Raw genomic sequence first — 12,105 nt, 5'->3', positions numbered from 1 at the left:
CCGAGTGTGCGGCTTGGGAGGAGCAGCGCCGTGTCCTCACAAACGAAGTAGGAGGCGATCTGTCGCTGCCGGCCGTAGTGCGGAAGATGGTCGGTAGCGCAGAGTCGTGGGACGCGGTGGTGTCCTTCTGCGAGGACGTGATGTCGCAGAAGGAAGCTGCGGAGCGGGAGAGGGAGATCTCGACTCCCTTCCCCGGCCGCAGAAAGCGCACCGGGCGTAGGAGGAGGGCGGACAACGCCCTCTTCCAGCCCCCATGAATGGGTTCAGGGGCGCGGGACTCGGGGAAGCCCCCCGCCCCCTATTCCATGGACCCGAGGCGGAGGCGCGAGCGAGTGTCGGCGCGCGCCTCTGAGGCGGTGCACGGGGTAGGCAAACACCTCACTACCCCGTGCACGAGGCGAGGCCCGGACTGACCGGGCCAGCACTAGTGCGGGGCTGCGGAGGAATTTGGACTCCCGCGGCCCCGCGTGCCCACGTGCGAGGAGACACACCGGGGGGTTTTAGCCGGTAAGAGTCCGGCACACCCCTCCGCCTCTCCCCTGGCGGAGGAAGTCCATGAGGATTTCCCCCCGAAAAAAAAAAAAAAAAAAAAAAAAAAAAAAAAAAAAAAAGGTAAACGGAGGAGCGTAGGTTCGCCGCCATAACTTTATCGAAAACTTCCATTTCATTTTCGGATAGAAAATTACTTGGTATAGCCATTCCAGCATTGTTGACTAGAATGTCTAGTTTTCCAAATCGTTCAACTGTGTCGTTGACAATTCTTTTCACATCATCGTCTTTGGTTACGTCTGCATATAGCACTAATGGATCTTTACATTTTTTTGCGACTTCGTTCAATTTGATTTCATTTCTTCCCACTATTGTTACTTTTGCGCCAAGAGCAGAAAATTCTATTGCAGTGGCAGCTCCAATACCCGAGCTCGCACCTGTCACGATGACCACTTTGTCTTTAAATTCCATGATGATGCTCTATGAAACGTCAGAACAAAACTAATACAGTTTTGAGGCGACTATGGCTTAAATATGGCCACCAATCTTATCGACTGACCTTTTTGAAAAGTTGAAACACAAAGATATATTAAGAAAACGGAAAAGCAAGGGTGGTTCCGTATACCATTAAATTAATTCGTAATTTTGTCATTATAGCATGCCTTTGAATTTAAATCTCGAAGTTTTAGGCAATTCTGGCATTAAATTACTCATACTCAAAATCCGGTATACCTCCAACGCTGTAACTGGATTTAGTTTCTACGAGTATTTGCTTCATGACTACGTTCCTGTACATTCGACAGTTTTCTATAACGCGAAGAAATGTCTAAATATCACATAGTAAAGAGGTCTCTTTACTGCATCTGCTTTCGATGGAGTACTTCGAAATGTACTTCTATGGAATTGATAATAAGTCAATGGTGCTGAAATAAATTCTGTAAGGATATTACAAGAAATCGCAGAAGATGAAGAACGTTACATTTTTACGTTAATTTTTTAACTTTTTCAGTGAGGACCCTTAAAAGATCTTAAAAATTAACTTGTTAAGTCATCGTGACAATTACTTGTAGATAATAGATGTTGATATCTTATGGAGTACTAGTTGCACAATATTATGCAAAGGTAATTGAGCGAGTCAAGAGGGATTTTAAGTGTTGTCTTTGATTTTAAGAGATCTTTATTTATGTCAATTATTTCATTAACAGCTTGGCAGATCAGAATAGGATTGTATTTTTAGGCACTGGCGTAAGGTTACTGAGTTGCGGCGGCCTGCGCGCGGTAAGTAATGGATAGCTCACCGCCCGATAAGGGAAAGTTTGTGTTCCACGCGAACCTCAAAGAGATGTTAGCCAGCTCTGTGGAGCTCATTAGGGGTGATGCCTGCCGATCCAGATAGATTGACCGTCAGGGTTACCGTGATCCGGAGTGACACGAAGGACAAGGGAGAAAAATATGGCGGGTGGTTTTAGTTAGTAAAAGTCTGACACTTTCTTCCGCTTTAATCAAAGCCTGACTACTTTGAAGTTGTAACTGAGTAACCGTTTAATATCTATAGAGCAGCTTGTGATGGAATAAATTCAGAGGTCGCTCAGCTCCTTCAAACCTTAACTGGTTGCTAAAACCTAACTATCGAAAGCGTAAGAATCTTATCAGATTATAGAAGAGCACTCTAGTTCCTCTGATATAACCTGCGATGTTTCCATCATGGTCCAGACCGTTCTAATTTAAAACAAGATATCTGAGTTCATAAAACTGTAATCAATCAAAAACTTATGAGTTTACTAACTTTCAGTTACACACTATTGACTGTTAACATCAAATGCTAACCTATCAGTCTGCTGGTGGAGGTTTCGAAGGCACCCTTGTGACCTCTTCTTTTATGTTATTTTTTAAATACACTTTTTTCACTTTTCCCGAAATTCTATCTTATTATATATGAACCATTAATAAAAAAATAGCTGTACTGGGGAGACTGGGGACACGTGATCCCTCCTTTTGTCTTTGGCAATTATTTTGTAAATATTAATCCGATTTTAAATATTTTGGTTCTTAAATATGTGAAATTTCATTGGTTATAGTAAGTATAATATCAAGTGATATGTGTACATAACTTTACTAACTAGCCCATGAATACTTCGTATAGGAAATGATATCATGTGTCCCATACATGTGGATGAATTGATCCTGGGAGGAACAAGTCTCCCACATTCGGGGACATATGATTCTAATAAAGAAGAAAAGGAAAAAATAGGAATTTTAATCATTGATTTATTTGCTTTTTATCTACTAGCCATCATGTATTCTTTGACATTTATATCTATGCTTATTAATCAACTACTAACAACTTATTTCTGACAACTCAAATCACAATATATTAATTTGTTAAAAAGAAAATATTACTTAAAGTTCTAGTATTTTTTTACTTAAAAGTTTAAAACTAAAAAAATCACTAAATAATTTTTGCAATTGACACAACAAAACAAAGTATCACTTAGGTTAAATTAAAAATTAGTTATTCTCTCTTCAAGTTAAACAGTCTTTTCTTTTTATCTAACAGCAATTATCTTTTCATTTTTTATTTCTCAATATTAAATTTTCTTAATGATTTTGGAAACTTAAAACTAATAACTCTTTTCGATGATGATTTCACTTCCGGAACTGGTAGTTTCTTCACAACTTGATATTTGGCAACTTCAATATCATAACTGCTATCCCACATATAACACATTTTACACGTAACATTTTGCTCTATAACACCATTGACAGCTAACTCCAAGATTTCCTAATTCATTGGTATTCTTTTTCTTGCCTTTCTTCTTTCCTTTTCTTTTATATATTCTAGGCATATTTAATCTTGAAATGATTAAAAAAAAAATATTACATTTGATCCGCCGGGATCAAATCTCCCATAAAAAAGTGTACCATGTGTACCCTAGGTATATTAAGGTTATAAAATAATATTGTAAAAAAATCTACTACTATTAACACTTTTCTATGAAACTGACGTTTAAACACATAGATAAGGAATAGTTTAAAATTGATTCTAGTACAAAATATGTTTCCTATCCAATTGCGAAATCAAAATAAAAACTAACGAAAAATATTTTCTGGCCACACGAAACACACAATCACCCCCCATCTGCTCAAATGTCAAATTTGAGTACCAACTTTAGAAAGTTTGAACGTACCATAGACTATCAATGTTGCCACTTATAAATCTTAGACGAAAGCTTTGTAAATCCAGTGTATCTAAGCTCCCATAAGGATCCAGTGTCCCCAGTCTCCCTTACTATATACACATAGATAGATAGATAGATAGAATACTCTTTATTGCACACTATAAGGAAAAACAAATTAGTTCAATAGAAACAAATATGATGAGTACAAAAGGCGGTCTTATCGCTAAAAAGCAATCTCTTCCAGACAACCTATATACATATATACATATATACATATATACATATATATATACTATTCTATACATTAAGTATTCAACAAATAATTAATTTATATGTTCACGTAAAGTCTACGATGTAGATACTCGTATATCTGTCACCAAACAAGCAACAATATACGAAAGACCGCACACATACTCAATACTCACATACTGCATAATCAATCATAGGTCATAAAGTGTGTTTAATACAATAATATTACGAGTAACGAATAATAGTCCCTTTTTACGAAACGGATATTTCTGAGATATTGTGTTTTAGATTTACACGTCAGTTCTGTAGAGGTTATGAGATAAGATAGTAAACAGATGATAAGATATATAAGCAATAATGAAACAAATTATTTTTAGTATGGTGATATCTACCCGCGCTGCATCATGAGTTTCAACGACAAAGTAGTTATTGTGACTGGCGCGAGCTCCGGTATTGGAGCCGCCATTGCCGTCGAATTCTCTGGACTTGGAGCTAAAGTGACTATTGTTGGAAGAAATGAAACCAAACTGAAAGAGGTCGCGAAGAAATGTAAAAATCCCTTGACAGTAGTGGCGGACATTACTAAGGAAAACGACATTAAGAAAATTGTTACCGAAACCTTGAACCGCTTTGGAAAAATTGATATCTTGATAAACAATGCTGGGATGGCTATTCAGGCGAGTATTTTAGCTGAAAATGCTATGGAAACCTACGATAAGGTGATGAACACAAACCTACGTTCTGCTGTGTACCTCACACATCTTGCCGCGCCCCACATCGTCAAAACCAAAGGGAACATTATTAATATATCAAGTATAGCCTCGTTAACCGTCTTCGGTAAGGATCAATTTTCATACGGCACATCGAAGGCTGCTATGGATCACTTCACCAGATCTATTGCTGCTGAACTAGCTTCAAGTGGAGTTCGTGTCAACTCTGTGAATCCTGGGCCAGTGAAGACCGATTTCCTGGAAAATATCGGTATAAGCAAGGACCAACTGGAAGCTACTTTTGAACATATGGCTAAAATGACTGCACTGGGGAGAGTTTCTGGTGCAGAAGAAATTGCTGATTTGGTTACGTTCTTAGCGAGTGATAAAGCTAAAGCCATTACAGGTGCCGTATTTGTATCTGATAACGGAGTTTTAATTAAGGCTAATTAGAGTTGTAGAAAGATATAATAACTGTGTGAAGTAAGGAGGATGAATAATAATTATTATAGCCTATTTATAACACCGGTGAAGACACCCTTCATTGTCATACTAGATCAGCTGTGAAGAGGAATATCGAGATAAATAGACATAATAAGACCACAACAATGGGTGGTTTGTTGATGCAGTTGTAAATCCCCACCTCAAGGACGAGTCCTGTGATTTCAGTTATTTATAGACGAATTTATTGAATCTAACTCTCATTCATTCGCTTGCATTGTTACCTACCGCAGTGAATCACAAAAAACTAGTTTGTGAAAAACTCTTGTAAAAAATCCACCTTTTTGAAAAAGGAGTAACATACTGTTTTTGTACATAAATTGCATTTATTGATTTATTTACAATTAAATCAATAAATGCACAAAATGAAAGGTATTTTTTATTTGATTTGCCACATATTCAAACTCTTGACTGGAAATAACATAAATAGCAAAAAATAACTTTGTTATTGACCAATTACTGAACAGAAAAATAATTTGGGAACTTAAATTTCTATACGAAAAATAAAAACGGTACTCTAGACATAGGTTTGTAATTTTATTTAGCCCTTTTACTAGCTTCTAGATTAAGTAACCATATTGCTACGGTTATAGTATACTTACATAAAAAAGAGCTCTTTGCCTGTTAAAAAGCAATGTTAGCAAGGTATATGGTCAAAGCGTTCGTCAATATGAATCAGGAGAGCTTGACTTGTGTAATTTAATCGCAGGTCTCTTACGACCATCTTTTTGCTCTAATACCAGATCAGCTCAATCATTATAACATTTGCGCGTAATATCGTATGAAACCGGGAAGTGGGTCAAATTTCGAGATTTTATTACAGTCCAAATATCACGTAAACAAAAAAAGGCTCCCACAAAGATTTTTTAACACCGTGTAAATTAACATCTGTACATATTGCTAATTACAAATGGTATATTATGTTTGTAAAAACAATGATTTCTATTGCGTTGTATTTAAAACGAGAATTTTGTTGTTTTTCCTCAATTAAACATTATATAGTCATTTTGTTTAGTCAATCTTCATCACAATGACATTTCGTTCCTCTGATCGTAAAATCACCTGTCATACTTATGTATCAATGAATGTGTTGTACAACATATTGTTAGGCGTATGACATTTTATTGGTTTTGCATCTTTTTTTATTAAATCTATAACGGTACCGTGTGGCAAGTGCGGTAGAGTACTTGTGGGATAAAACGTGATTGCAAGTGTTGGGATTTAGGATTCAACTTAAGAGCCATTATGTATCACAATTAAGAGTATAAGAGTAAATTTATGTAAATTTGAGAGTCTCTGAGCTAGTAGTAAAAACTCAGTAAATCACCCGTAGAAATCATACCTAGTTCCAATTGGAAGAGAGATGCCGCTTTGCGCAGTGTGCTATGCTGCCTTCTTCAACAACACCAATGATATTACTGTGAGAGTAAGACCCTTTGAACTTCTATCCAGAGATAATCATCTCGAAACTAGTAATCGCCCTATGGGACGTACATACAAAGAATGATAAGTATGCTATACCACGTATTTTTGTTTTGTCATCAGTCTATGCTGAAACGTAATCTAGAGTCCTATTTAAAACAATTCCACAACTCTTTAGATTGAGTTGCTTATCTAGGGACTAAAAACTATTAAATTATAATGATACAAGTTTTTCTATTTTCTAATTTATTTTGTATAACACTACATTGTTATTTTAAACCAGTTATCTTTCAATTAACAAATTATAATATAATCTAGCCACCAATAAGTGGCGAATATGAATTTCATTTTTAATCCACAAATTTTTACTGAAACCTGTCTTGACAAAATTGTTGCTTATATAAAAATCAAATTATGCCTCTAACAGTCATCGATAGTATTTTAGTAAAACAGTTTACTACTTCTTTGTCTATTTTGGTTTTACTAAAGAACCATTGTCAGTCACGAAAACGGAACCTGTGATGCCTCTAGCTTTGTCACTCGCTAAAAATATTACTAAATCAGCAATTTCTTCAGAATCAGAGACTCTTCCAAGTGCCGTCGCCGTTCTACCGAATTCTTCGAACATGGCATCTTGTTCCGCTTTCTTTTCAACACCCATGTTCTCAAGAAAATCAGTTCTTACTGGTCCTGGATTCACAGAGTTGACTCGAACCCCGCTTGAGGCCAGTTCAGCAGCAATAGATCTGGTGAAGTGGTCCATAGCAGCCTTCGATGCGCCGTATGAAAAGTGATCATTACCGAAGACGGTTAACGAAGCTATACTTGATATATTAATAATGTTCCCTTTGGTTTTGACGATGTGGGGCGCGGCAAGATGTGTGAGGTACACAGCAGAACGAAGGTTTGTGTTCATCACCTTATCATAGGTTTCCATAGCATTTTCAGCTAAAATACCCGCCTGAATAGCCATCCCAGCATTGTTTATCAAGATATCAATTTTTCCAAAGCGGTTCAAGGTTTCGGTAACAATTTTCTTAATGTCGTTTTCCTTAGTAATGTCCGCCACTACTGTCAAGGGATTTTTGCATTTCTTCGCGACTTCCTTCAGTTTGGTTTCATTTCTTCCAACAATAGTTACTTTAGCTCCGAGTCCAGAGAATTCGACGGCAATGGCGGCTCCAATACCGGAGCTCCCGCCAGTCACAATAACTACTTTGTCGTTGAAACTCATGATGCTGCTCTGATGGAGATCACGGCAATACTAAATTTTCTTTCAATTACCTATTGCTTATATATGCCTATCTTATCACCTTAATTTTAAGAAACTGCCATATAGTGCTTTATCGGGATCGTTAGCAACAGACGTAATAGGATCTTTCCGCATATTCCTCAGGCGATTATTAATTTATATTTCATTAATTTGAAATACTTTATGATTAAATCATTTGTATGGACATAAAACCACTGTGCATGGTGCTTTGGTTAAGTGGTTTATCCGTATACTTTGTTTTAGCGAAAGTTTTTCTTTTTCTGTAGAAGCAGATGTTTGTAAAATAAAGGCGCTTTTAACATTTTTTTTATTTGTATATGGAACTCATTTTAGAAGCTTACTGGAACTCAGCATTTTTCTGTCAGGGCGAGATAGAGGATATCAAATGTATGTAATAATGTAATGATATATCAAATAACAAAAAGTTGCTTGCCAAAGTCCAAACGATTAGGAACTACGAACATAGGAAGGTTAAAGTTAGGCTAAACATAGGTTCGTACTACTAGGAAATACCCAAAAATATGTATCACTACAAACAAAACATGATTTTACATTTTACGACATTCACGTTCATTATTTCAAGTAATAATTAAAGTCAACTTTTGAAACATTATCTGTGATGATAAAAAATCGTCATTTGAGTATCGATTTCGTATTTAGCTATATCATTGCAGCGAAAAGCGATTTTGATGTTTTATCTTCTTTTCAACTTCATTAAAATCAAACTAACAATTGAAAACTTAAACAGTAAAAACTGCTAATCGACTATATTTTCCTTCGCATTAAAGCGAGAAAGTGACCTAAAGGGAATTTTTGTGCAACTGCAATAATAAGTTATCTTAAGAGTTCAGATTTTTGACTTCCACTGTTGTTAATGTTTAAAGATACCTTTTGTATCGCAATTTAGATCATCACACATTTATTTTATTTAATAATTTATGTACACACACAAGAGGTCTTAAAAGTAACATAACATAAATGGTACTGCTTATTTCTTAAGAAATCTCTGCCAGCAGACCCGCGAAAGGAGCAGTCGTCAATATTGGCACATTTATTGAGAATATTCCCCATGGAGGTTATTTATTTTAAGTTATACAAATTTAATCGCTTGCAAAATAATAGTTACATCCGTATTGTTGCAATCCTTGTGTTATCCTTTTTGGAAATCTCATCTTACATTGATACTGTTAATCTGATTTACTATATATAAATGACTGTAAATAAATTTCAAGATAAATTTGCGTCGTCGTGTTTCGTTTGCTGTTTAAGACCCGGATAATCATAGCATTTCAATTTCTTGCAAGTCAGGCGATAAGGTAAGGCTTTCGTTATCTTTAGTTAATGAGTTAAAAGTGTATTGATGTCTATCAGTTTAATACGAGGCTTGATGACAAAGTAGTTATTGGAGCCGCCATTGCTAAAAAATTCTTCGGACACGGAGCACGTAAGAGTTGTTGAAAGTAAGAAGTAATCTAAAAGAAAAAATACAAAAATATTTTCACATTAGTTTCGAATAGCATTAATGAAAAAGTATCAAGAATATTATTTTTTAAGTAACTATCGTGTGAATGATTCATTATTAAACGATGCAACTTCGACTCGCGATCCTGACGCTTCAGCTCATTATTAAAGACTCCGGTTGGGTCCAAAATTAGTCAGGTATTGCCGATCAATACGCGTGATTAAACCGGTGCATCATTTAATAAAGAATATTGTTAATGACATTTAATGAGACCTTGACCTTTCACCTGAAAATGCTTTAGGAGTCTTTGACAAAGTGAAGAGCACAAACATTGTGCTTCGTGCGTTGAGTCCAAAGAGGAGCTGAAGCTGGGAGTTCGATCTCATGATACGCAGCGACTTTTCGAAGCTTTCGGATGCACGTAAAATGTGGGCAAGGCGCTTGATCTGTCTCCGGTCGTGTCGGATTCACACCCATCGGGCTATGATAGTGAGGAAACAGTGAGCGTACCTGCGCATACGGATGTGCACTATAATTTTGTCCTGCGCATCTAGCTCTTGTCTTGCGACATTCTATACATACATTTTTCTTTTAACTTTTTAAACGGTTCTATTTTAATTCGGGTGCAAGACCAACATTTTAAATTACATAGACCGTCTCCTGCACCAGCGATGTGTTGTTTGTCGTGCATGAGTAGCTTTAGAACTAGAAAATCATTTTAATAGATGGTTTAGATCGGTTTGTTTATCTGTTTAAACTTCTAGAAGCTTCTAGAAGCCTAGATATCCATGTCTCGAATTTTATTTGCCCTACATCAGTGTGTTATGTACGTTTTCTGTATGCATATTGTATTTGTTTATGTAATTTATGCATTGTCCATGTATCCACAGCGCATTTCCTTTTCGTTGTTAGGTTTTTTTTTTTTTCATCTATTTGGCTATCATTATTCACTGTTTAGTTACGATATTATTGCGTTAAAAGTTTTGTTAAGTAAAATGAGAACGAAATCTTAAACAAAGCGAATAACATTGAAATTATTACTATTTGTTATTAAATATGTGTTTTTCTATTAAGAAATATATTACTTACGAGAAACTACTTACTATGTCATTTTAACAAAAGAGATCCATAAAATAACACGGTTGCAGCACAATTTCGTTTCTCACCGATGTGAATGACGAATGTCATTCACAACTCTTGCCAGGGAATTAATCAAGTCGCCGCAAGTAATCACTCGATACATTTGGTATCTCAGAGATAATAAAAAGTAAATAGATAAAACAGCTAATACTTTTATTTAAAAAAAGAGCATACTGGATTCCTTTCAGTTAAACCCAAGAAAGTGGTTCTTGGTTATCTACTGTCGGGGTCAAGAGGGAAGATGTGTGCTGCCGATCATGACATGGCACATGACACATTCATCCCGGCTTTATTTTTTTTGGTTTTGCTTAATTCAGCAGTAGACTTCTCCAAGGCATATTATATTATGATCCAACATATTAGGCTATTTATTTTATAGAAAACAAACTTCTTTATCCAATACGATAAATTAAATATTTAACTGAAATATAATTCACGGTTTCAGTAACTATTTTCTTAAGGTCGCTTTCTTTGGTAACATCAGCTACTACTTGTAAAGGATCTTTGCATTTTTTCGCGACTTCGCTTAAATTCTTTTTATTTCGTGCAACATCGTCAGCGTCCAATACCGGAGCTCGCGCCAGTCACAATAACTACTTACTTTGTCGTTGAAACTCATGATGCAGTTCTGATAGAGATCAAAACGTTACTAAGGTTTATTTCATTTAACTATAGTTAATATAGGCAGACGTTGCTATCGTCTGACCTTGAACACCAGACCTATTATTCGTGTTAGACTTTTACTCATTATTTATCAAGAATCCTATATCTGGTTCAGTTTCCGTTATTTGAATCAAGTAAGAAATGACAAATTAAGAACTTCAAATGCACCAATACAGTGAGTCTGGAAGGTTGGTGAGTATATGGACCTGTTTTTGGAGTGGTTATTTTCTACATAAAACATTTGTCTCAATTGGGATGTGACGATGAGAGATTCTGGATATTATTTCTGCTTTTTCTATTGAAAGGAGGTGGTAAATATTTCTACTGGAAAAGAAGGTCTTCGGACTGCTCTTCAGAAAAAACTTTCAATAAACGAAGTTGATTTCCAAATGTTATAAATCAGTCATTTAGTAAACAAGCCAGTAAATATATTTAGTTGTATACCACTTCAATTTATGGTGTCTACTGTCTAGTATTTTTAAGCTGTTTGCATAGTCCCTTGAGATGTGACTAAGCGAATATTGAGATAACTAAAAAATATAGTATGAGTACATTTTAAAAATTATTATTATAAGCCTGGAATGCCCCACTGCTGGGCAAAGTCCTCCAAACTCTTCTTCTAAAATTGCAATTTTAAAAGTAGAATGTACTAAATAAAGCATATTTCCATTTTTCCAACCATATCCTGTATAAAGAATATTCTAACCTAAATTTTAGATAAAAACATTGCTTTGTCATCACGACTCGAACCTATATCAGAAATCGCGCTACTTTCATATTATCTCGGTTTTAATTCTTGCACAACCTTATGTCAACTTACAATATACAGGTCTGCGGCGTAGTCTGGATAGCGAAGCAGGGTGGGATATCCAATTAAACACGTGATCACCATTTAGTATCGTTTATATGAATTATCGTGTAATTCATCATTTTGAAGATTTCTTAGCAACACCCAACCGTCACCACTAGCTGAGTGCTTAGGTTGGAAGAACAGGAGGCGCATCAAATTCCCCAGCA

The 12,105-nt window shown here is 35.9% G+C and overlaps 2 protein-coding genes across 2 annotated transcripts; one reads left to right on the top strand and one right to left on the bottom strand.

The window, feature by feature from the left end:
* Positions 1 to 4,233: 4,233 nt before the first annotated feature.
* LOC113492067 (uncharacterized oxidoreductase SSP0419-like) lies at positions 4,234 to 5,499 on the top strand. Its single transcript, XM_026869352.1, has one exon. The coding sequence runs from the start codon at positions 4,322 to 4,324 to the stop codon at positions 5,078 to 5,080; it is 759 nt and encodes a 252-aa protein (XP_026725153.1). The 5' UTR covers positions 4,234 to 4,321; the 3' UTR covers positions 5,081 to 5,499.
* A 1,351-nt stretch (positions 5,500 to 6,850) lies between these two features.
* Positions 6,851 to 7,829, bottom strand: LOC113492066 (uncharacterized oxidoreductase SERP2049-like). The gene has a single exon (XM_026869351.1). The coding sequence runs from the start codon at positions 7,782 to 7,784 to the stop codon at positions 7,020 to 7,022; it is 765 nt and encodes a 254-aa protein (XP_026725152.1). The 5' UTR covers positions 7,785 to 7,829; the 3' UTR covers positions 6,851 to 7,019.
* Between the last annotated feature and the right edge of the window lie 4,276 nt (positions 7,830 to 12,105).

This window comes from Trichoplusia ni, chromosome 3, assembly GCF_003590095.1.
Source record: "Trichoplusia ni isolate ovarian cell line Hi5 chromosome 3, tn1, whole genome shotgun sequence".
Lineage (NCBI taxonomy): Eukaryota > Metazoa > Arthropoda > Insecta > Lepidoptera > Noctuidae > Trichoplusia > Trichoplusia ni.
The sequence above is the reverse complement of the archived record's forward strand: the minus strand, read 5'-3'. Positions and strand labels throughout refer to the sequence as shown.

Coding starts and splice junctions, on each gene's coding strand:
- LOC113492066 (XM_026869351.1), bottom strand. CDS start 7,784: ATGAGTTTCAACGACAAAGTAGTTATTGTGACTGGCGGGAGCTCCGGT.
- LOC113492067 (XM_026869352.1), top strand. CDS start 4,322: ATGAGTTTCAACGACAAAGTAGTTATTGTGACTGGCGCGAGCTCCGGT.